The sequence below is a fragment of the Symsagittifera roscoffensis genome, chromosome 2 (assembly GCF_963678635.1).
Source record: "Symsagittifera roscoffensis chromosome 2, txSymRosc1.1, whole genome shotgun sequence".
Taxonomy (NCBI): domain Eukaryota; kingdom Metazoa; phylum Xenacoelomorpha; order Acoela; family Convolutidae; genus Symsagittifera; species Symsagittifera roscoffensis.
Window position 1 is genome coordinate 65,052,856 of NC_087063.1, and position 26,454 is coordinate 65,079,309.

Sequence of the window (26,454 nt, forward strand, 5' to 3'; positions counted from 1 at the left end):
AGGGTCCCCATTTGTACTATTTTAAGATATCCACTTTTGACCGACTGACCCTAAAATTTAAAGGCACCTTCGGCTGAGCCATTTGAGGATGTGACAGCGATACACTGAGGATTGCTGATGATTGACGCTGACCCTTAAACTATGTGGGCCGAGAAAACAAAGTGATGCATGCAATTGCGAAAAAAACTGCTCAGTTAAAACGCAAATATTTTTAAAATCCATGGACTGCTAGCGGGTCTAAGGTCTACGAAATGAATTGTTCGACCGTGAACGTTTTTTATTTCTCAGAAATACAATGTGAAGAATTGTGTGTAGAGTCGTCTTAAAGTCACATGGAAAGCGGTTGTCGTCTTAACAGCTATCGTCTCATTTACCTGAAACCGCAGTAAGGAAGTTCTAAATGGTCGAGAGTCTGGCTCCCATACTGTGACCTCTAAAACTGTAGATCTTATGTGAATGATGTTTTTATTTGGTTCTTATTTTAAAATTACCGATTGTTAAATTCGGAGTTCTTCAAAACGTGTTGATGGTACCAAATATGGGGCGTTTAATTACACTAAAATGGATCTACTGGCCATTTTCAGACCCTATCATTTGAACAGATTGAAGGTGAAATATCTGATTAATTTTGATTTTATGGCACCATCATCTTTCAAGTTCTCTTCAAAGCTGCCAATTAGAACGTCAGAAATGGTTCAAAAACAACAGACCCTACCAGTGAAAGCATTGCGTCACTTTGATTTAATGTCGGAAAATAAACATGTATTTTGCGTGTCGCGTAGGATCTTTTCAATGGCTATTCAGTTTTTGCCTGAAAATAGCTCCTATCTAATTATTTCCTCATAAGAACTAAATTATTTGATTTGAGGGAAGCTTTTTTGAACTCAAGTCAGATGTTTGGAGAAATTGTTCACGTGAAGGCGAAATTGTGTTCATGCAGTATCTACTAAGTATCCGAACAGCCTTGTTTTTTGAGATGTCAGAGAAGCGATTACATGCTCTGTCAATCTCAACGCAAACGCCTTACCGACCTGACTGCATAATGATGTCTTCTTCTATTTATATCCAGAACTTTTTACGCCTCGTAATTGATTGATATCAGCGTTCAAGGCCAGCAATTGTTAGATATGTGGGGTCTTATGCACTCAACGGCCCAAAATACGTATTTCTACATCTTGATCTTAGGTCAATATATGGTTCTATCTGTTTGGTTCATTAGCCAATCAAATGCAAACAACATGGTCCGGCATTTCAATTAAAAGTTAAAGCAGATAAAATCATTGGCCGAAATGACCAAACGATAAATTTTTCGCGTTGAAACCATTTTACTGAACTTTTTTTTGTTTGGGTATAATTTCACAAAAAAACATGAAATTAATTTTTTTATTTGATTAAGATTCAGATTCTCATTAAGTTCGGCTAAATTTTTTTCTGCTAGATCGGTTGATTGACATACCTGACCATGTTGCTTGAACTTGATTGCCTAATATTAGCCAATCAAATTCTGCCGCTTTAATTTTAGCTAAAAAATAAAGATTTTAATTTTGGGCCGTTTTGTGCAAATTCTAAGTAGCTCATTGCCATAAGTAACGCTCATCATGGGCTAAACACACCTAAATTTCTGAAACGCAACGTTTTACAGATGAAAATAGAGATTTGATGGGCTTGTAAAGTGTAAATTTTGGCCTGAAGTTCCTTCGGCGTGAAGTCTCGTAGGTTTGTTGTCATAGACCCCATGTGCTATTTAGTAGTAGGTTGTCTAGAAAGTTGTGTTATGATATAGTTGGGGCTAGGTCGTTTACCAAACCGACCTTTTACCAGAACACAATGCAATAATTCATTTAATATAAGTTCTCGTACCTAGTAAACGTTCTAATTCAAATCTGAGTCTCAGATCTGAAATGGGTTGTAAAATATTTAAATAACGCTTAGATACTTTAGGAATAGGTTATTTCAGATCTAAAATTTTCTATTTCAGATCCAAATTTCAGTTCTGAGTTTTTCAAACTTTTATCCAGATATGAAGTAGAAAATTTTAGATCTGAGAATCAACTAATGTAAGAAATAAAGAATATCAGACCTTGCACAGCAAATTGCCTGGGTACGGCTTTAAATTAGTAGAAAACTCGAAAATGAAGCGGTTAGAACAACCAAACTTTTGTTGAGAAACCGTGAAAGCCTTGTATTCAACCAAACTAAGCGGCGTCATTACATTTGCCCATCAAATTTGTTTATTAATTCTGGTAAATTGTCCATTTTACGGTTTTTTGGGTAAAAAATCGGTCTGGTAAAAGGTCGATCCACGATATAATTGTATTTGGTAGGTTTGAATACGTAATTTTATATCTGAAAAAAAAGAACAAAGTAAAAGAGAAAAAAACAGTTAAGAACAAAAAACCTGTTAAAAAAGTACCATTAGCTGGAGTAGACTAAAGAGACCAACTGCGTTTCACCAAATTTGGAACTGCAGTAAGATATCCTATCTTCAACACCTTGATTGACAAAACAGTATAATCGATACTTTTTGAAAAAAAAAACTGTCAACCTTAAGGTTTAGATTAAGAATAAGACTGTTTGTTCCAGACCAGCCACATTGCTCTTAGCGGAGAGCTGCTTTTCTATCCCTGATTAAAATAAAGGTAATGATGTGGTATATGTTTCTGGGTTGCGTAATGATGCTTCACCTTCAAGCAATAAGCACGGATCATAGGGGGCATCGATCTACCGACCTTAAAACTGAGAGGCTGAGACCTCAGTCACTTCAGCCCCACCCCCTTAAGAGATGGAAGAGGCAAGTCCTCCCAGTAAAAACTATGCAACTTCTTAAAAGGATGGTCGTTCTCAGAGAGATTGTCAAAATGTGTGATCTTGAAATGAATTTATTCTTAAGTATTATTTTAGGCACCCAGGACACCAGTTGTCTCCGGATATCGACTAACTCCCCCGGCGAGGCGGCCCTGGCAGCTCATAGGAATAGACAGACACGAATTTCCAAGATGGTCGCATTCATGGCTGCTCTTTTTGCCGTCGTATGGGGTCCAGTACACCTCGGCACTATAGTCCTACAGTAAGTATAAAAGTTAGTCAGAAACGAAACAAAATATTATGAATTAAAAAGAGTAATATTCATTTTTTAAGCAATTTTTGCATGCAAATTTCAGATTTCACCAACCAAATACATATGGTATTTTGAAAGGTAGCGCGCGACGAAAAACGCATCTTTTTTTCTTTTTTTGGTCAAAGATTTTTGGTCAAAATAGTGTAAATAGTTCGACACATTTTTGTGATGTTTCCTTTTTCGTAAAAAGTCAAAAACTGAATGAATAAAAAACTGGCATAAAACGCGCATAAAAATTACATTCTCTTCAAAAATCGGAACAAAGATACGTAGGTGGTTAAAAAAATTTAGCAAAATATAAACAAAAGCTTCCAATATTCTAAATTTTTTTTTCGAAAATTTTTCAACCAAAAAAATCTTATTCATCAATATTAATGGGCCAGCTGGAATCTTGAGGTCTTTGGCTTCATTCGAGTACTTTTGTTGTTCCGACTTTTCAAACGAAAACAACGGAATATTTGTGCTCGGGTGGTTTTTTTTCTTCGGTCAAATTTCGACTTTTTAAATGGCCATTTCTGACGGAAGTTTCTTTATATCGTTCAAAAATGATTGTTGTCTTGAGCTTAAATTTGAAAAGATAATTAGCCTGTGATCATTTAAAAGGGCTTAAAATTTTTCAATTTGGCCAATTTAGTTTAATAAACGCGCGATATATTTCGCACTATTAACACATAAGCGGAGATTTAACCCGACTTAAATATCGTTTCAAATTGGTTGAAAGAAGCTTTTTTTGCCACGATTGATGTGTTACTAGGAGCAAAAATTTTTACTTTGTGCTTAATATGGCGTATGGGGTGATTTTCTCAAAAAATCTCAAAGTCAAAAAACATTTTTTTTTTTCATTTCATTTTATTACATTGAATTTTTTTTTTGTTTTTACTGCTCCATAGACCTTAATTTTAGTCTGACTAATCTAAAACACGCCTTCAGAACTAGTTTACAAAAAATAGAACTTTATGAGTTTCATATTTTATAGATAAAAACTAGCCGTAAGTTAACCAAAATGACATGGTGTACTTGTTTATGCTTGAAAGTTAACATTCATTAGTAAACATATTAGGATTATTTAACTACCATAATTGATATTATAAGAAAACGTTTCGCGTTGGAATGTGACAGTTCCGTTATTTTTATCTTTAATAAATCCTGAAAAAAAGTCATAGTATTTACTGATTTTGAATTGTAGAAGAAACTGCCGTTTGACTTAAAAATTCGGTTAGAAACAAAAATATATATAACTCCCGGAGACTAAAAGCCTTATGTAGAGGAGTGATATGCCAAGATTTATGCTTGCAGGCTAGGCGGTTTTCGAAAAACTTTATGACCTTGTTTTATATCAGTCATAAAATTTTTTGAGCTAAGCCCAAAACCTAAAATGGCTATAATCAACTAACTGTCTGGTTGGTCAGAATGAATGTCGGAGATCTCTTTCCTGAAGAATTATGTTGGGTCTGTGTACGTTTCATATGAATACATATTTCGGATCTTATTAACTATTTTCCCCGATGGTAAAATTTTCACCTCTATAAAAAAAAATCATTCAACGGTTAAGCGTATGTGAAATTTGTGCCTTATAAATGAATTCGCTCCCCTTCTGCATTCAAGTAAATAGTTAACATGATCCAATGTGACTAACATTTTGGCTTCGACTTTTGAAGGGAGCGAAGGAGTTTTTGTAAGCTAAGTGGACTTTTCTGCACACAAATTTAGATTTTTTACAAGCTTTTTTTGGCAGACACTGAAGAATTTTTCATCTGAACGAAGTTGATGCCTTTAGCTCAAAGTTACAAAAATGTTTCACCGGCGATCATTTTTCATAAATTTTTGGGTTTGATTATTGCCAATTTAAATTGGGCCTGATAATTGCCAAATTCTGCACTTGATTTACCAGATTTTGTTAACGCGCAGCGTCAGCAAAAAAATAATACGGCTCAAAAACCTTCCCTAAATTAAATTTGTGCAATCTAGTTGATCCAATTACCGCGTTAATAGATGATAAATATACCGTTTTGTTCATGACTTAAGTAAAGAAAAAATGTTACAAAGTTAGAATTAAGTCTTTTCTTTTCAGTTTTACCAGTTTCAAACGAAAAGAACATTCTTGTAATTCCGATTTTCGAAGAAATTGACAAATATTTGTGCTAGGGTGGTTTTTTTCTCAAGACGAATTTCCTCTGTCTAACAAGCAATTTTTTTGATTGAGTTTTTTATATCATCCGAAAAATTTTGTCCTGAGCTCAAATTTGAAAATAATTTTCACTTGTGATATTTTTTGTGGCCTTACGAGGGTTTAAGGTGGACCAATTTTAACGCACGATTTTAACGAGAAAATGGTTCCAAGCTAAATTGAGGCATGCTGTTTGTCTGTTTATTGTTCCGAAGAGCGAGGAAAGCGTGAAATATACATGCTTGGGCTGGTGTTTCTTTAAATTCAGACAATTTTTCTAAAAGTTGTTTTTTTTTGAGGGGATTTTTCCGTAGTTCTTTGTAGGTCATGCTGAAATCGGGCATTACTATGTTAACCTATTTGGTTTTATCATTTTTTTACACGACTCAATTTTTGGCATTTAGTTTTAGTATTATCATTAAAAAAATTCAAAACTTATCAAAATTTCAATAATCAGAGACTATTCGAGACCAATTGATGGGCAATCGGAATATTCAAGTTTTTGCTCTGATACGAGCAGTCTTGTTGATCGGGCTTTGAAAGAAAATGGAGTTTTCATGATTGGTGTCGTTTTTTTATTCAGTCATTTTCGGCGATCGAAATATAATTTTTCAACAAAAAAAATTATGCCCCATTGAAGATGTCGACTTCCTTGAACCAATTTCAAAAAATATTTTACCTGAAATCTTTTTTGTTGCAAATTTTTGGGATTTAAAAGTTGACATTTTGTCATACTCTGAACTAATTTATGCGCGCTTGGAAAATTGTTTTTATAATGCTCAAAGCGTAACGCAAATTACTTATGTGTTGCGAATTATCCAGCCCAACAAAATTTTTCGAAAATGAATTTAGGCTAGCTAATTGATCGTAATAACTTTGCACGACTCTTTTTTTCGCACTTGGTCTTTGATATTGTCCAAAATATTTTTTTTTTTCAATATTTTATTTTCCCAAAAACTATTCAATATTGATTAAGGGGCAGCCGAAACAATCAGGGCTTTGTCCTAATTTATAAGCAGTCTTGTTTGGCTTTCTATGAGCAGTTCAATGTTGTATATTAATTGCTGGAACAAATTAAAAACAATTTGAAACCTTCATTTTTACATGAAGAACAACATTTTAGATGATTTAAATCAAAATATGTAATGCAATAAAAGCGACCTTTACTCTGTCTATTGAAAAAAAAAACGTTAATTTGACGCCATTACATTACAATGAAACGGTTGTAAACGACATAGTGACAGCAGTATAGCGCCTTTGTCAGCTTTAATCAGTGCAAATAATTTTTGTCAAATTTATGAAGTGCTGTATCACTCAAAAATAATTGAAAACTTGAAAACGAATTTTAGAAAATAGGAATCAAGTTTTTATACCCCAGTTAGTAATAAACAAGTTATGATACTTTGCTCCACTGTTGATTAATTTAATTTAACACCTCTAGGAGTTTCTTTGAAATTGGTTGGTTCGCTTTGGTTGAAAACTCATTTTTAGAACTAAGTGGATATCCTAGCCGTATAACTTTTTAGGGGAATGATGTTAATTATTAGACAAAAAAATAGGACCACTTTAGCAATATTCCTCTTCCTCTTCTTCTTTTGCAGCTATTTCGGAGAATCTCCCTTCACCCATTGATTATAAATGCGCTTATTTGACTAAAAGCATGGGTGTGATGAATTTTGTCGACCTTTTCAGGCCCTATCGTTTTGAATTTTAATGAGCTGCGGGAACCCGCTCAAAATGACCATCCTTTGCAAAATTTGAGGGTTTTTCAACCAACAATGGCTCGTAAAGTTGAACCAAAGGGTGGTGTTCGAGACTTTTAAACAGTTTGTTTTCAAACTAAGTTCAATATATCCCTGATTAGAAAAAATCTCAGTCAACTAGGAGAAAAACAACGGGTCGACCAAAAAACAATGCTGTGATTAAAAGTTCATCACTCAATCGCAACACATCATTTAATAAAAAAACTTTTATTATCTTCCAAAATCAAAAACTTGAATTCGTTTGGTAATTCTTAAACTAATTTTTCATTTCACGATTTGCAGTTCTTAAAATGGATGTCTGGATAATTGTGTACCAGACATTTATGACCTGACAAAACCGCCCATATTGCAAAAACGGTCCAAGACATACGGTTTCCGGACAGAATTGTCCCAAAGTTTTCCAAAGGTTGTCCGGCTAATTGCCACACTAGATAACAAACGGATAATCTCCAGAAAACTATCGATAAGAATAGTTAATTCGATAAAGTCATTCAACATTAGAAATTTATTTGAGAAGCACATTAGAGACTCAAATCATTTACAAAGACCTACAAATTTGTTGCTTGACTAATGTTTTTGCTAAGTATAGGCATGGGTGATTCTAGTTTTTTAATGATTACTTCAACTTCGTTTTGACAATTTAATCATTCATAAAGAAAAACAGCAAAGCGAGTTCAAGATGCAGTCGCAAATTTCAAACACCGAATTTTTTCGTACATTTGAATTTTGGTATCGATCTGTTTCATCTAAATTTAATGGCCGTTGGTGCACTTTCCAAGACAGGGTCATTTTTCCAATCCAACTGATGTTGAGAAACGGAAAACCAGATCATTTTTCAAGACTACAGCAGCTCTTGCAGATTAACCACCAAGTCAAACCAACAAGTCAAATGATACCTGGTAATTTCGAGGCCAGATCATAATGCTTATGCACGTTTCAAACACCGATTTTTTTCAGACCCCTCGTTTTGGTATTGATGTGTTTTATCTAAACTTATTGGCCGTGACACATTTCAAGACAAATTCACTTTATATATAAGCGTCACTTTAGAGTCATTCCTCCAATCCAGCTAATTTTGAAAAACGGAAAAGCAAGAGAGCTTGCAAGGCTAGTTCAGCTCCGGCAGATGAACCACGTCAAATCTTTCTTTCCGTCCAATGAGGCATAAACAGAGAAACCGTTTTTTGAGAGTACTCAGCAAACCAGAGAGCCGACAACAGAGCGAAGCAAGATTGACGACCCAGAATATAGTAACCGGAACTATAAAATGATTTTGATTAACCAGATTTACTGAAATTGACTAACAGTGGCAATCTTCATCTTCATTTTGACTCTGGACCTGATGATTCGAAGTGAACAATGGTTTTATCAATTTTTTTAGGAACAGATCTTTTTAGCAGCACTGATGATTGATTCGGCCATATCACTTTTTCAAGGGCATCGAGCGTTTTCTTCCTGATATACACTCTGAGTATGAAGTTTTGATCCCTATTGTGCATGCAGTGTTCTCAGACATTAAAATCCAGTTTCGACACTGAGAGATGACAAACTTCCAAGTTTCTCTACGAATCAAAATATTAGAAAAAAGTTTCTCTACGATTCAAAACATGGAAATTTCTTTACGGTTCAAAATAAGTGAAATTGAAAATGCGATTCATTTTCTTTGCTCATTCTTTCCACATATTTTGAAAATTATAACTTTTTTCATGATCCGAATTTTGTAACAAAAGTTACGGAATATTCTTGCTCGGGGTGGTTTTTTTTCTTCAGACAATTTTTTGACTTTTTAGCTTGCCGGTTAAATTTTTTTTTAATTTTTGAAAGGTAGCTTTGAGTTCACGTATGGAAAATTATTTCAACTGTGATCATTCTTCGAAAAGTTTCAGAGTTTAAAGATAGCCATTTTGGCCAATTTGGGACAATTAAGGCGTGATGTATTTCGGGCTATTAACACGTAAGCCGAGACTCAATCCGTTTCAGAAATGGTTTCAAATTGGTTAGGGGAAGGTTAATTGTTTTAGTTGATTTGTAACTAGGAGCGAAATCTATTGCTTTTTAATTTATATAGCGTGTGGGGTATGATTTTTACAAAAAATCTCAAATTTTGTTTTTCTTTTTATTTTTTTACATTCGGTTTCTTATGTTATTACTGCTCCATAGATAAACCTTATAGGCATTTAGAACATTCAGTGCTTCGCCCTGATACTAGAAGTCTTGTTTAAATCTATGCAACAAAATGGTTTTTTTGGCAATTTTTTCAGAAAATGCGTCAAAACATCAAACCTTGATACTTTTTGATAAATTTTGGACCAATACCCTAAGTAATTGACTATATAAGCGCCCCACAGCCACACTACTAGATCTCGCTCCAAATATTACCCCTTCCCTTCCGTTCTGCCAGGAAAGTTTGCGATTATTTCGATCGAATCGTTCTTCTTTACTAATTTATTCAATCAACTCATAATAATTCCGTGGGTTTTAGCTTGGAAAAATTGATAGATACCGAGTATATCATCCCAGACTGGCAGATCTACTATCTACTTGCCTCCCGTGCACTCATTTACTTGGGCAGTTCGCTGAACCCTATTGTGTACGCATTCGCAGGCCAGAACTTCCGCACCCACCTCGCTCAGTCAGCCCAGATGTGGAAGAGGGCACTGACCAGGTGTATGGGTAGACTAACCGTCAACATACCCCGACCCAGACCCAGAGTGAAACAGAACAGAGGAGGAAATAGTTCAGCCGCCACTAGAGTTAGCACACTCACTATCTTATCATTTAATTAGAGGCAAATCCTAGGTGTTTGCTGGGGATTCACACTACTTTTGAGACGCCATCAATCAATCTTTATCTATCTTTTTGCCTTATGATGCTTTGTAAGGAACCTCCGCTCCCCTTTGCAGAACTGATTTAACTAAAGGTTAAGCATATGTATGAACTTTGTACCTAGTAACGAAACTCCGCTTGTTTCAGGGGGCGGATTTAGGGGGTGGGGGGGGTCGGCGTGCGGACGCCTTTTTTCAGGGATTAGACCCCCTGCCGACCCAAAGGGTCCCCCTTTGGTACTTTTTAAGAAATCTCTTTTTGGCCGACCGACCGTTAAATTTTTCTAAAGGCGCCTTGGGCGCCAAGAAATACTATTTTTGAGGATGAGCGCGCGCCAAAAAAAAAAAGATTTTTTTTTGTTAAAGTTTTCCAAAAAGTGCCCAAAAACGGCTTTTTTTACCTTTTTTTTTCGGAAAATCAATTTGGTCGACCTAAAAAAAAGGTCGTCAAAATTTTCGAAAGTTTTTTTGAAAATCCGCCCCAACCCCTCGAGAAATTCCTAGATCCGCCCCTGGCTCTTTTGCAATTAAAGATTTTATTATTAATGTCATCCATCTGCAAAATTGCTGGTATATTAAGAAAAATAAGCCCAAAATTATTAGCCATCGAATGAACGTTTCTAGGCCCTGAAACGCCCACATTTTATCATGTCTCATTTTTAGCGAAAACAAATCAGGCTTTAAAATGTACATGAAGCTTTATCATGGCAAAACAATCAAAATCGAAAAAACAAAACCCTTTTTTGACCCTGTTAGAGATTTTTAAAAAAAATCAACCCGCTTAGGGGGAATTGAATGTGCATTTTTCTGAAACTAATTTTGCGGGCAGAATAGATTGAGCTAAATATACTTGTGTAATCAATTACGACAGAAAGAAGTTGAAATTCAACAATAGGGACTTCTAATTCAATAAATTGTTTAAAAAAACACTGAATAACAAATTCAATACAACAAAAACAAGTTTTAATTAGAACTGTAACGGAGCATAAAAACAAAAGTTGTTTTGTTAGAAGTTAAGTAAATCTATTTTTTTTATTTAAAAAACGAGGAAAAACGAAGGAACGTTCTAGCAGAGGAAGAGAGGAGTTCCACTCATAAATATCGATTACAGTTAACTTTAATTGTCTTTTTCTAATAACGTGAGAAATAATCGATAAAATCCTTTTTCTAATAAACGTGAGAAATAATCGATTTGCAATGAATTCTAGTAAAATACTTAGTACAACTATGAAAACTTTTGCAAATCAATTATAATCTGTTAAATCTCACCTATATACTAAATTTGAGGTGAGAGGGGGGAGCGTGCCAAAAAACGCTATGTTTTGCTCAAACTTACAAAAAATGCCCAAAAACGGCTTTTTAATTTTTTCAAAATCAAAAGTTAGCCAGCGGCACAGAAAATTTTGTCAAAATATGGTCCTTAAGGTGTTTTTGAAGAGTTCGGAAAAAACTTGGTCGGTTAAAAAATCCAACAATATTTTCGAAAAACCTAATTGCTTTTTCAATTAATTTCAAAAAAACATCACGAATTTTTTTTGGTTGTTTATATTTGTAAATTTACAGTAATATGTGTGTTGGTAACAATATGTGTTGCGTATGATGTGTATGATGCTGCGTATTTGTATGATGATAGATGCTGCGTGTATGTTGCTTAAATTGTAATTTCAGTCATCGGCAGCAATCAATCTAGCAGATGGTACAGTCCGACTCAGTCCTTCGCAATGTGGAAACGCACCACAGACATCCAGTATATAAAGAAACCATCATTAGCTCATGTATTTTTCGAAACTGCTCAAACAGTCCGGTTAGACTTCAGAAGGCTCTGTCTTCGTAAACAACCAGCTCACATCCCCTTCTCCAAATATCAGTTTTTTTAAATCAGGGTATTGGTAACAAGACGGCATTGGCAAGTAGCGGCCAAAGACTACTGAGCGATTTTTTTAGGTCGACTAAATTGATTTTCCGAGCTTTTAAAGCATTAAGAAGACCCTCTTTTGGCCAAATTATTTGCGCAGCACGCGAATTTTTAAAAAAACAGGTCAAAAAACGCTTTTGTTTATGCACATTTTAAAAAGATCTTGATTTAAAAAAATGCGTGCGCTCCCCCTCAAAGTTAGCATATATTGGCGCCACAGTCGCCTTTAGAAACATTTTGGGGTCTTCTAAAATGAAGGTCTTAAAATAGCACAAAAGGGGGTACCCTTTGGGTAGTCAGTGAAGCGAATCCCTAAATCCCCCCGCTAAATCCGCCCCTGTGCAGCGCTATTACGATAAAATATGAGTTTTGTCTATTTATCCACTTTTTATTAGCAAACTTTTTGTCCAATTTTTTTCCCGCCTAATATAGCCGCCATCATCTATTGAAGTCTCCAACATTACGATTCCAATAGATTACGAGGGTAAGAATGACTGAATAGCAAAATGAAGGGTACTTGGGGAAGGGGACTGGGTTCTGAAATCTCGTCAGGATGATGTTTCTTCATTCGCTGGGCTCCTCACTTTTATCATATGTTATATGTCGTAACTTATTTTTATGGCTTTTGCCAATTGATTTTTTTCTAGGCTCTCCTGGAACACTGGAAACCACTTTACTTTGCCAAGTTCTCGTTTAGATAGAATTTATAGAAGATAGTAAAAGTCTTTGTAAAATTTATAAGTATTGTTTCAAAAAATATGTTTTCAGCATTACTGTATAAATTTAAAATCAAAATTCTTTTTGGTTCATCAAAGAGTTGAGCTTTTTACCTCAACATTAATTGTTCAATCGCAGCTTTGTAAATTTTTTTTGGCAATGCTTGATTGTTAAATTAGACTTCCTTGCAGATACTTGCTTTATGTTGAAAATGATTATTTTAAAAAATAGTAATTTATTTATCTTTCAACAAGTTTTCACTAAACAAAAGATCGGTGTAGGTCTTCCGTGATAGCCTGAAAAAACAGTGTAGTTTTGGCACATGTATACTATAGTTTAAGCAAGACTTCTCGTATCAGGGCAAAGCCTCGAATGTTCCGACTACGTTTCAAGGTCTATGGAGCAGTAATAACCTGAAAAAAATGAATAAAAAGAAAAAAAAACTGAAATTTTTTTGTGAAAATCATCGCCCACACGCCTATCAAAGTCCAATTGATATATTTTGCTCCTAGGAACAAATGAATTCTGACAAACTAACCAAATTAGATCAATTTCTAATACGGATTAAATCTTCGCTTACTCGTTAACAGCGCGAAATAAATCGCGCATTAATTGTACCAAATTGGCCAAAGTGGCAATCTTAAAACCCCACAATTTCACGAAATTTTATCACACGTGAAACAACTTTTCAAAAAAAATCTCAGGACAACAGTGTCTTTTGAATGACATTAAGAAAATCCGTCAAAAATATCTAGTTAAAAAGTTGAAATTTATCTGAAGAAAAAAAACCACCCGAGCACAATTATTCCGTTACTTTCATTACGAAAGTCGGAACAACAAGACTGTTCGTATCAGGGCACAGCCCTGAATGCTCCAACTGTCCATAAGCTTGCTCTAAAAATTTTTACTTGTTGCAATATTGACAAACTATGAATTAAATGCTAAATATTATCAACAATGTATGGAAATAATATGACCAATTATACTGCCTCAAGTAAATTTGGAACATTTTGTGGTGCGGGATAATTCTCAACGCGTAAAAATTAAACGTTAAGTTTTCAGCATTGAAGTATCACAGCGCTCTTTTTGGTCCGACTTTCGTAAAGAAAGTAGCGGAAAATTTGTGCTCGAGGTGTTTTTTTCAGACAAATTTTGACTTTTTTGCTAGCCATTTTTGACAGATTTTTTTAATATCATTCAAAAGTTATTGTTACCCTGAGACTAAAATTACAAAAAAAAAAACATTTAGCTTGTAATCATTTTCCTAATGTTATGGGGGTTTAAATTTGCCAATTTGTCCAATTTGGCAAATTTGGGACAATTAATGCGCGATATATTTTGCACTATTAACGCGTAAGCGGAGATTGAATCCGTCTTAGAAATTCATTCCATATTGGTTGAAAGAAAATTATTTGCCATAACTGATTGTTACGAGGATCAGAATAAATCACTTTGTACTTTATATGGTGTGTAGGGGATGATTTAAAAAAAATCTCAAATTAAAAAAAATCTTTTTTGTATCTTTAATTTTTCTATGTTATTACTGCTCAAAAGACCTTATGAGACAGTTGGAATTGGAACATTCAATGTTTTGCCCTGATATGAGCAGTTTTGCTGTCATGTTTGTAGATTACTGAGTGTTAGACAGCAATTTTTTAGACAGGATACTCTAGTGGTGAAAACGACCCTTCTGGGACTACGAATATCCATAGATCATCCCCCGAGGGAAGTATTTTTGAGAACTGGTCTGAATAAAAACAAGACTGCTCGTATCAGAGAAAAGCTTTGAATTTTCCCAACTGCCAACTACTTGATCTCGTTTAGTTTTTTGAAAAAATTACAAGTTACGAACTTTAGGCTGGTAATATCTACTTTAGATGATAAATAATTTTAAATTCGTGTATGGAATTAAAAAGACCAATTAGCTTGATTCATATCAATTTGGAACAATTATGAATGCGGATAGTTTGCTACGCATAAATAGCTCGCGTGGTTATACAACTTGTTCGATTATCGAAGCCATTTGCATTTTAGTCTAGTGCATGCACACTCGCTTGGCAAAATTACAACCCCAGGCATATATATTACTCACTTTCGAGCGTATGTATTCCTTACAATCTTCGAAAGCAGAACAAAAACAATAAAATCTACAGGGGCTTGATAAACAGATTGAAAACTGTTTAACAGAATATTCTCAGGCAGTGTACAAAGTTGAACAAGCACACTGACAGAAACATTTCCTAAATTACTTCATTTGAATTCAATTAAGTCTAACCATTTTTTTTCTATGTAACATGCCTGATTTTTGGTATTCTTGGTGAACGCTCGACTAGCATAAAGTTAGACTAGCATAAAAGTCTGAAAACATTAGAATGTATCGACTAGCATAATTTTATTGCTTTATTTCTCAGATAAAAAAAAAGAAAAAGAAATTTCGCTCAAATTGAAACATGAGTTTTCGAAAAAAATGGAAAAAACAACTGTTAATATGTTAAGCAATCAACAAAACTGAAACTCCGTAGCACATAAATGGTGATCAGTTGCACCCTCGTCTTGTCATGGCTGAAGCCAAACACTGATCACAGCGCAAAATGTTGAATATGTGAAAAAATGAGATTTGCATATAAATTTTTTGTGTTATGATCATTTCATTTTTGACAGTTTTCGGTTTTGGTGTAGATTTTGAACGAATGTAGGATTAGTTGCGTGCGAATGTAGGATTTTCTCGAGTGGGGGTCCGTGGTTTCAATTTTTTTTGAAAACTCTGTCGGCTTTTCTGACAGCGCTATAAAAACCCTATGTTGACAAAAAAATTTTCGCCGCATTTAAACTTTTGCAAAAAGAATTGGAAAGTTCCGTTTTTGGACACTTTTTGAAAATGCTGAAGAAAAAAAAAACGTTTTTTTTTGGCGCGCGCTCCCCTTCAAAATTAGTATTTAGCGCCTTTAGGGATTCGATGCTTTTAAACTTTGATATGTTTCGTTCGTGCTCGATCGAAACAATTGTGCTCGACCGTGCTTAACCTAAGCAAGATACGTTTCGACCGTGCTTGACCGATTTCGGGTATAATACGACTTTCAAACAACATGACTCATTCAAATTTGAACGTTAAAATTTATGTGTTTTGGTAACATCTAATGATGAATTTTTATCAGAATCAAATGATTAGAATTACTTGCTGTTTAAATGCTTTGTAAGGAATAACTATTTCTTACCTTTGCTATCCAGCTTTGGGACTACTGGTTTGCAAATCGAGTCCAAACTTTTCTTTTTTTTCACAGCGCTCTTAATATTCCGACTTTTCGTAAAGAAAGTAACAGAATATTTGTGCTCGGGGTGTTTTTTTTTCATACAAACTTCGACTTTATAACTAACAATTTTTGACTGATTTTTTTAAAATAATTCAAAAGTTATTGTTGTTCTGAGACTAAATTTTAAAGAAATTTTTTACTTGTGATCATTTTTCTTAATGTTATGGAGGTTTAAATTTGCTAATTTTTTGGGATACCGCAGTCCCATGTGGATCAGAAAGTAGCCACAATGTAGTACAATTAAACCCTGATGAAGATGAATACTACATACTTACATCATACCCTACATTAAAGCAACCACTCAAAAAAATTTCACCCGAAAGTATCAGAGCTATCGCTCGTAACCCAAACATTGATTTACACTCAATTGGAATATATTCTAAATCTGATATCCAACATCACATTAGAACAAAACAGTTTCAGGAATTATTAACACAAATGGACACAATACAACGCCAATCAATCGACCAGAATTTAAGAAAACTTGCCGAAACCGCAGGATTTTCAGACATTTATACACAAGACTATAGCGGATATTTTAAAGATATCAAAGACTACATATATTTGAACGGTGAAAAATACAGACCACAGGATATTTTACCTTTAAATATTTTCAGTTTTGTCACCTTAAAAAATGAAATTCTAGCTTTTCTAGGATGGCCCTATTACATCTTAGAAAAAATAACTATCTTATACGCCATGTTTAATTTTATAGGATTTCTTTTCTCACTGTTAAAAGGAATCTATAATACATGCGCTATACACACACAAGTAAACCGCCAAGCAAGTGTAGCACGTATACTATTTGCAGGATTTTTTGGAATTTTTTCATCATCAATTACTAAAATACTTCTAGATGCACAAATAAAAGAATATAATACAAAAATATCCACAAGACTAAACACATATAACGAAGAACATAATAATGTAGATACAACACCTAAAGCACCCCAAATACCACCCCTACCACATTATCATTAGTTCCCCGAAACTTTCGAAACCTAGCAATTACAAATAATCCAAACTTTCGACCAAATACAACACAAAGTCCCATTCAGCACATAATGACAAATTTTTCACAAAATGATAATACATATGAACAAATTATTGAACAACCCCATACCACCACTTTTCAGTCTCAAATAATCATTTCTTTAGCCCACGGTGAGCCGACAAATTGGATCCCTCCATCTCTCAAATTCCCACCCAGCCAACCTCCAAACTCAAATCCCAATTATCCCACTTTTTGCTGTCCCACCACCCAATTTTCCAATTATTAATATATCATCAAGCATGAATTCTGATACTAACTCAGATATTTCAGTTTTTCATACTATCTCACAATTTAATAACGGTAATTTAGAAACCCCCGACAAATTTGCAGACTACGAACCATCTCCCTCTACCCATACCCAGACCAACTCCTCAGTTTTTTCAAAACCTCCTTTTCAACCACTCCCATCCGTTTCCACTCATTCTTATGCTACCCAAGTAACCCCAACCTACTCTCCACTTCATTCCGACAGATCATATAATAATTCCCCAGACACCCTACAAATCTCCGAAGAACTTGATAATTTTATTACTTAACAACAACAATTAATACACCCCAACACCCTTACAATACATCAACTATCATCCACAATAACATCCTCAAATCCACCTACCCCCACACCCACCTCAGCTTACACTCCATCATTAGCACAATCATCCACATCCACTGAAACACCTACCAGTACTAACCGAGCTTATCGCACTTGTAAACGAAAATTTCCAAATCACCCATTCCCAACCAAACCCGGAACAGCCCGCGAATATATCAATCACCCGGAACACACAAACACAAAAACTTTTCTCGAAATCACATTACCCTCATTTCTGCAATATACATTAAATACACCTACCATTGCGAAAGATACACGCAATTTTGTTGATGAGCACGTTCTAATGCCAACTCTCCATTGGACAGCTTATTATCATTATACTAACCCCCTCAGCCTACCATTAGCTAATACTACTGAAAATATCGAAAAAAATAAAAACATGTTTTATAGTCTCACCACAACACTAACACTTCGACAATTTAATTACGTTGGATATAAAAAATTATTAAAAACATTCACCGCACCCCGAGCTAACATATTTGCAATAGAATACTACGATCATAATATCATCCGCCTTAATCAAGATCAATTTTTAGATGAAGACCGCTTCGCAAACCCGCAACTAACAGAAAAAAAAAAATTTCTTTAAAACATCATACGTATTTACACTCAATATTTTTGATAGAAAGCATTATCACATTATTTCCGAATCACTAGATGATATTCAAGCATATGAAAGCTTCTATGATAAATTTCATTTATTTTCACTAACCTTTCACTTTCTTTCACCACAGGAACGCGATTTGCACTGTTCCCACGATATTTTGTTACGCACTAAACAAACTCACACATATACATATTATCGTTTTATACAAAATCATTTTGATTTGCTCACTCCATCAAGACAACCTCACCATCGTTTTCAGTTTCCTAACTCAAAATACACGTCACCATTTTTTCTAAAATTTACATATTGCATTAAAGATACTAACCTACACGGCACCCTCCGCAACTATGACCCAGTTACCCAAATGTTTATATTGTGTCCCATCACAAAGACCTTCAATGCTGAAGAATCAAGACCCTTCCTTATCACACCTATTGAAATACCCGTATTGGAATTCATTCACAATACTAAATATAACCATAAAATATATAACCTCATCCAAAACACACTTTACGAAATCGCAGTAGGCACAGAAGAACTAAACATCATCAAGGCACTTCAATTGCTTTGGCCACTGCTACAAACTAAAAACATCATACGCATACTAGCCAAGTTACTAACAACATCAGATTCACGACATCTTCCCCCACGGCTTTTTCCCAGAAGACCAAGGTAACTATATATTAAAATACTTTTAACTAATAAATTCAAATGTATACTAACCATTTTCTATCAATGATTGATTTATTCTTTTAGTCTCTACACCACACTACAAAACAGAAAAAGACAAATAAAAATGTTAAATTATATTCAAACTCCTTAATCTTTAGCACTAAATAATGAAGTAAAATTCATACCCATTGAAGTTATTTCATTTATAATTATTTCCCCACGAAGCAGTAAATTAAATACAATGAAAATTTATAACTTTAAACTTCCCCAAAACGCAGTAAAATTCAAACTCAATGCAAAAAAATCATAAAATGAGAAAGCAGTACTAACCTTTTCAATATTTTTATTCATTCGCACAAGAATTCTATCCAAACTCGCACAACTCGCCCACGAAGAATTGTTTAAATAATCACTTTAAGTTTCAAGCTTTCACTATAAACAACTCTAACACACGATAACAAGTTTCAAACTTTCCTTTAACCCGGTTGGAAAGGAATTATATACTAAACCAAACTAACCAACGCAGCTTACTAAACACCACAAATCATAAAATAACAGCATGACTAAGAAAATAAAACCAACGGTACCCAAACTGGATTAACCCAGCTTAAAACTTTTGAAGACTATTATAAAGTCTGAAAAAGAAAAAATAAAACACAAAAAAGTCGCAAGACAAACCCAAACCAAAAACAATTCGATTTTTCAAAAAAGGACACAACAAAAGTAACTTAAGAAAGACCAGAAAAAACCAACATAAAACGTTATCACACAACAGGACCTCTCAAAGAAACAGCATGCAATCATACTCCCACTCCTGGCCTAACCCACCAGAGAAGGACGTCCTGAGCATGCTTAAAGCCGGCCTAACCCACCGCGCTACACACACGCTTTGTGACCACACATCAATTTTTAATAAGAGGTACTCAAGGGTGAGTAACTCTTCAAAATAACTGAACTAAAACAAAAAGACAAAAACAGACTAACTAAGTTCATGATTAAAAATCCAAATTAAAATAAATTTAAAAATTTTAAATCATACTTTGCAGTATATAGATCATACACAACAACAAAGACGAACATCCAAAGACTAGACGATCCCATCACACTCGAAGAAAAGAATGGCTAGAAACAACCGACATGCCGTCCACAATCATGACTCAAAGAATTTAGAAAACGACTTGACTTCGCAGAATAGGACTTCATTGAACTAGACCAATGACCACGTCGATGCTCAAGTATACGTACAGATCCGAGTTACAAGGCATCCCTTCCAAACACGATCTTCACGCCATTCTCAGACGAGGCTGCACACAAAACAGTTCTCTAATAATACAAAAAAACCTGACATAGCAAACCATTTTGAAATCGGATTGATTTCATTGGGGATCACAGTCGTTGTCGAATGACGTAATTACAACTTCCTATCCCTGATTCCAGCGTCCTGGAACGTTCTTCTTCAAGAGGAACCGGATAAGAAAATGATGTTCGCCAAATACCAACGTTCATCATCCATCCTTCAATTGCAGAGAAGAAAGATAGTTTTAAAAAACTCTGTAAACCCCGGATGGGTGGAACCTGATCTAAACTAAATTTTATTATTGGATAAATTAGATATTTTACCACTGCAAAATATTTAATTTTAACCAATCATAATCCATCCAACTAACAACCCACTTATTTGTAAGTGCTGAAATTACTTGTAATTTTAGCACCAGAGAGATTTGAATTTAACTTAGAAATAAGTTACCTCTCCAAGAGATCTTCAGCAGTCGCAATAAGCCAGTATACTCTAGATCTATTGAGCCTAGCAGACACTAGTTAAAAACCCTGAGACTAGTAGATATAAGAGTAAGATTAGGATCGGTATTAGACTAAGAAGTTGCACGAATCTATCCGGCCGAAAATAAGATAGCGTGACGAGCAGACGGTGTACCCTATCCGAAATTACTCTGTGAGTTAACCTCAAGGACTTAACTCAATTAGAATTATATGCTGTTTAAATGCTTTGTAAGGAATAACTGTTTCTGACCTATGCTATCCAGCTTCGGGACTACTGGTTTGCAAATCGAGTCCAAACTTTTCTTTTTTTTCACAGCGCTCTTAATATTCCGACTTTTCGTAAAGAAAGTAACAGAATATTTGTGCTCCGGGTGTTTTTTTTTCATACAAACTTCGACTTTATAACTAGCAATTTTTGACTGATTTTTTTAAAAATAATTCAAAAGTTATTGTTGTTCTGAGACTAAATTTTAAAGAAAATTTTTACTTTTGATCATTTTTCATAATGTTATGGAGGTTTAAATTTGCCAATTCGGCCAATTTGGGACAATTAGCGCGCAATATATTTCGCGCTATTTACGCGTAAGCGGTGATTTGATCCGTCTTAGAAATTTTTTCAAATTGGTTGAAAGAAAATTATTTGCCATAACTGATTGTTACGAGGATCAAAATATATCACTTTGTACTTTATATGGCGTGTGGGGGATGATTTTTCCCAAATAAATCTCAAAAAAAAAATCAATTTTTTTATTCTGAATTTTTCCATGCTATTTCTGCTCAATAGACCTCATGAGACAATCGGAACATTCAAGGCTTTGCCCTGACACGAGCAGTCTTGCTGTCGTAATTGTATATTACTACGTATTATTAAAGTTATAGAGTGTTACGAGCAAAAGTTATACAGTGTTAGAGTGTTACGAGCTTAGTCCTTCAGTGGCGGTATCAGCCGGAACCCCCGTTCAGGTACATGACCACTTGACTATTCATGGGGTCGGCCGCCCTTTGATTCTATTTTAAGGTCGCTATTTTTGGCTGACTGACACTAAATGTTCCTAAAGTCGCCTTTTATATTCTAAATTTGAATGGGATAACGCGCGGCAGAAAAAAACGCCTCTTTGGCCAAAACTGTCCAAAAAGTGCCTCAAAACGCCTTTTTTTGTTTATTTTACTCAAAATCAAAATGGACTTAAGCTTTTGTTAAAATCTTCTGCTTTGTTTTTAGGAAAGTTCGCGTTCCCCTTGTGATATGCGTTGCGATATCAATTGAAAACAAGGTACAATTCAATACTGTATTCTGTATATTGAATTTAGTTTTCTTTTTCTTTGCTTTGTTATTGGTTACTGAGAACTAGATCAGCGCTGAGAAACTCTGATCTCTCACTTGGTCTCAATGTCATAACACACTGTGACCTGGAGTATACCATAAAAGTAATAACTAAGCACCATAGGTTGGTGGTACATACATAATCAATTACTGCTATTGCAGTAGCGGTATGACACACCCCTCGGTAAAAATAAATTATACAACATAAGTAGGATAATTTATTTAAAAAGAGTTTACTGTACTCAGTTCACAAGAAAGTTGTTGGGTTACTTGAAGGTTTAGTTTATAGTATTTTCAATTTTCTTCCAGCTCTATTTCCCAACTCGGGTTCCATTCCACTCCTTCATCTAGCGTAGCATACCCAAATTTTCGCATGAATAAGTGTCGTTCGATCCGTCTTAATTTTGACTCCACAGGTCTATCACTTCGTTCCATGAAGTCTCTTAGTTGTTTTCGATATTCCTGAAGTGCTGTTTTCAGGAGTGCTCCCCCTGTCAGATTCTCTGATATCTCTTTAATTGAGTGCTTTATCGGGTCACCAAAGCGTTTCGGTTCCTTGTTCTTCGTTTGCCTGGAGCTTCGTCTGATACTCGACTCTTCCGTAATCGACTCATCCGAGAATCCTTGATAAATTTTCATACTAAAAATTTTGATGGCCCAATACAAAATGAAGAATTGCATTTTGTATTTGTCAGTCAAAAAATTTAATAGGAAGTGGATATAAGTTTTCCTGAAATCATTGCAAATTATTTTAATGGTTGTCTAAAGTACTGAAAATATGTCCCTGTGTATGTAGCCTTCACATGGAATACCCTCACATATTTTTTTATCAGTTTGAATATCACGTAATTCAACCACGAGGGTTTTCTCACAGGTATATTTATGTCATTTTGTTTTTGAAGTTTGCGCCAAACTAAACTCTTACAATAATTGCAAAATATTGAAAATTTTTATTTCAAAAAATTGCGAGCTTAAAATTTGCTGTCCAAATGTTTGAAACAAATTGTCAATGGTGGTTGCGATTTCTCCTAAAAAATATCAACGATTTCAAAGTTAGTAAGGTATCGTGTCCCGGATCCTAAGGGGGTCCTTCCTAAGGTGAGTCCCTACCTAAAGATAAATTTTAGGATGAGGGTTCTTAATTTTTCGGAGGGATCCTCATCCTAGGGTTTTGAAAACGAAAGTAATTATCCACCCAAATTGCAGAAGACCCCCTATTTAGGATCTTGGTAAACTTAGCTTAACAACAAGACACAAGATACATAAGTCCTTCTAACTCGATTTTTTGGGGTCATAATTATTTTTCTTGGTTTGTTAATTTCATCAAATTAAAAAATATATGTGTTTCGGGCAAGTGAATTATCGACCTTAGTTAGAAATTGGCGGTGAAAAAGGAAAGGAAGTTTATTGTATATAGTTGAATATCAATGGCGTAGCATAACTTTTGGGTAGAGTAAACTACTTCCTCAATTTCTGCTGAACTTCACCATGAAAAAGCAAACATTGAAAAACACGATATAAGAGAAGCAGCTAGTTCTGGGCCAACTATTGGCCTCTGATAAGTTTGTCCGTTTTTGCAGAAAAAAAAATCATTAGCAGTGTACTAGCTGATCTCGGTGTACTAAAGAAATGAATAATGAATTTCTTCAATTTTATGGTAATGAACGAAAAAAATCGAAAGAGGACGAATCTTGATGTACTGAAGATATCGATAAAGAATTTTTAACTACGAGTTTTTCAATCATACCAAAAAATTTCAAAGATCCATGTCGGAGAATAGCATTATGTCTTGTCGCTCGAGAGTGGTAAGAAAGTTTCGGTAGAGAAAGCAAATTGGGGAAATTGAATAGAAGAAACGATTAGGGTGAAAAAATTGACTAAAAAACACCAAGCTTTTTCAGAAAACTTGATGCGTTTTAACAAAAACGAAAATACTTCCGTTGGTTAATTTGGTTATTTACCACCGAAATGTAAGAAGTCTGAAAACTATCTATTAGGTAATTTTGAATTCCACTGGCTCACAATTTAGCAAGTTACAGAGGTGTCAAAAAAACGTTGATATTGGGACTAGCCGAGAAATTTTTCAAGAAATTGATACGTCCATAAAACATATTCTGACAAATCAAAAAAAATTTTTCTAGCCGATTGTTTTTTGTTAGTTCTAATAAACTTAACTACGACGTTTTAATTAGGTTGACACCTTATGACGGCTTCATTGGTTCAATGTCTCATCCTTGGACAAAAAATTGAGGGACTCCAAAGTTCTACGATTGCACGCTATTTTGCATGATGCGGCCTGAATGAAACATGGAATTATCAAGAGTATTCAAAGATTTTTGTAATAGAAGTTTTCTTGGACATTCGAGCGGAATAACTTTCTGTCTTTCATTAAAACGAAAAAACAAAAGTCTATCATTAAATATCTTCAGCCTCACAATGTTATGCTGTTCCAGCTGCACAATGTTAGGAGACTCCAAGTTTTGTGATTGCACGCTATCTTGCCTGATGCGACCGCATTGAAACATGAAATTATCAAGAGTGTCGAAATTTTTGCTTTATTTTTTGCCTCCAACTATAACAGAAAGTTTCTGGGACATTTGAGTGGAATAATTTTCTGTCTTTTCTTTAAGTTAAAAAAACCAAAAATGTGTCGTTGAAAACTTCAGCTGCAGACTGTTATGCTGTTGCAATTTCAACACTCGCAGTCTCTGGTTCTGTCGTTGCACTCAATTTTTGGTCATCAAACAATATATATGGCATTAACATTTGTTTCCTCTTACCAGGTGAGTCTTAGACCTATCAGCAACCTTTCATCAGTCTTTTTGAAATTCATGGCCTTGAAATCGGATTCACGGTTGAATTAGCGTTGGTTCGAGGTGCTCAAACGCTAATATAATTGTCGCTTGCTTGCTTGCTTGCTTAATTGTTCGCATTTTCGCCTAATTAATTATGATTCAATTAATTTTTATTTACTCTCAATCGCTTACCTAACTAAATACTCGATTAATTGTACCTTACCCTATTTGTATCTTTTACTCTTACTTCTTTCTATCAACCTTATTTCGTTTTTTGCCATTTCACTATTTTCACTGTCAAGCATTACCTCACTTTGTTTTTTTCTTACTTTACTCTAAGTTACCATTTTAAATTAAATTATCAGCAAATTTAGTAGCCTACATATGTAATTTTTCCTGAACCTAAACCTACATTTCAAAAAAATATTAACAGACAGAAAAAAAACATGCATACAGACAGAGAAAAATAACATGCATACGGAATTTTCTTTTACCTAAGCTGAGTTTCTTACTTAGTTCCTTTTACTTCTCTTGACTTCACTCAACCTCACTTAACGTCACCTACTTTACTCATCTTTGTTTTTTTTTTTTTTATTTTGCTTTATTTCTCCATTTAGAGTTTTTTCAATCATACCAAAAATTTTGAAAGATCCATATCGCAAAATAGCATTATGTCTTGTCGCTCAAGAGTGGCAAGAAAATTTCGATAGAGAAAGCAAATTGGGAAAACTGAACAGAAGAATTGATTATGGTAAGAAAATTGACAAAAAAACACCAAGCACTTTGTGAAAATTTGATGCGTTTTGACAAAAACGAAAATTTTTCCGGTGGTTAATTTGGTTATTTACCACCAAAATCTACGGAAACTATCTATTAGGTATTTTTTAATTCCACCGGATCAAAATTTAGCAAGTTGCAGAGGTGTTGAAAAAACATTGATATTGGGACTAGCCGATAATTTTTTCAGGAAATTGATCAGTCGATAAAACTTATCCTGACAAATCTAATCAAAAAAAATTTTCTAGCCGATTGTTTTTTGTTAGCTCTAATAAACTTAACTAGGACGTTTTAATTAGGTTAACACCTTATGGCGGCTTCATTGGTTCAATGTCTCATCTTTGGACAAAAATTGAGTGACTCCAAAGTTCTACGATTGCACGCTGTTTTGCATGATACGGCCTGAGTGAAACATTGAATTATCAAGAGTGTTCAAAGATTTTTGCAATCTGCCTGCAACTATTAAAGAAGGTTTCTTGGACATTTGAGTGGAATAACTTTCTGTCTTTTCATTAAAATGAAAAAAGTTTAAAAAATCATTAAATATTTTCAGCCGCACAATGTTATGTTGTTGCAGCTGCATAAGGTTATGAGACTCCAAATGTTACGATTGCACGCTATTTTGCATTATGCGACCGCACTGAAACATGAAATTAACAAGAGTGTCCAAAGTTTTGCTTTATATGTTGCCTGCAACTATAACAGAAAACTTCTGGGACATTTGAGTGGAATTAATTTCTGTATTTTCCTTAAGTTGAAAAAATCAAAAGTTTGTCATTGGAAATTTCAGCTGCACACTGTTATGCTGTTACAATTTAAACACTGGCAGTCTCAAGTTCTGTCATTGCACATCATTATTGGTCATCAAACAAAATATATGGTTTTAACATTTGTTTCCTCTTACCAGGTGAGCCTTAGACCTATCAGCAACCTTTTATCAGTCTTTTTGAAAATCATGGCCTTGAAATCGGATTCACGGTTTAAATAGCGTTGGTTTGAGGTGCTCAAACGCTTAATTAT

At 34.5% G+C, this 26,454-nt stretch overlaps 1 protein-coding gene across 1 annotated transcript in view; it reads left to right on the top strand.

Moving 5' to 3' along the window:
• Window positions 1–11,768, top strand: part of LOC134839919 (kiSS-1 receptor-like) — a 48,397-nt gene extending 36,629 nt beyond the window's left edge. The window contains exons 4-6 of the mRNA XM_063855547.1: window positions 2,902–3,067; window positions 9,531–9,801; window positions 11,542–11,768. Coding sequence (XP_063711617.1) covers window positions 2,902–3,067; window positions 9,531–9,801; window positions 11,542–11,628 — 524 coding nt within the window. The 3' untranslated portion in view covers window positions 11,629–11,768. The remainder of the gene's footprint in view (window positions 1–2,901; window positions 3,068–9,530; window positions 9,802–11,541) is intronic.
• The last annotated feature ends 14,686 nt before the right edge of the window (window positions 11,769–26,454 follow it).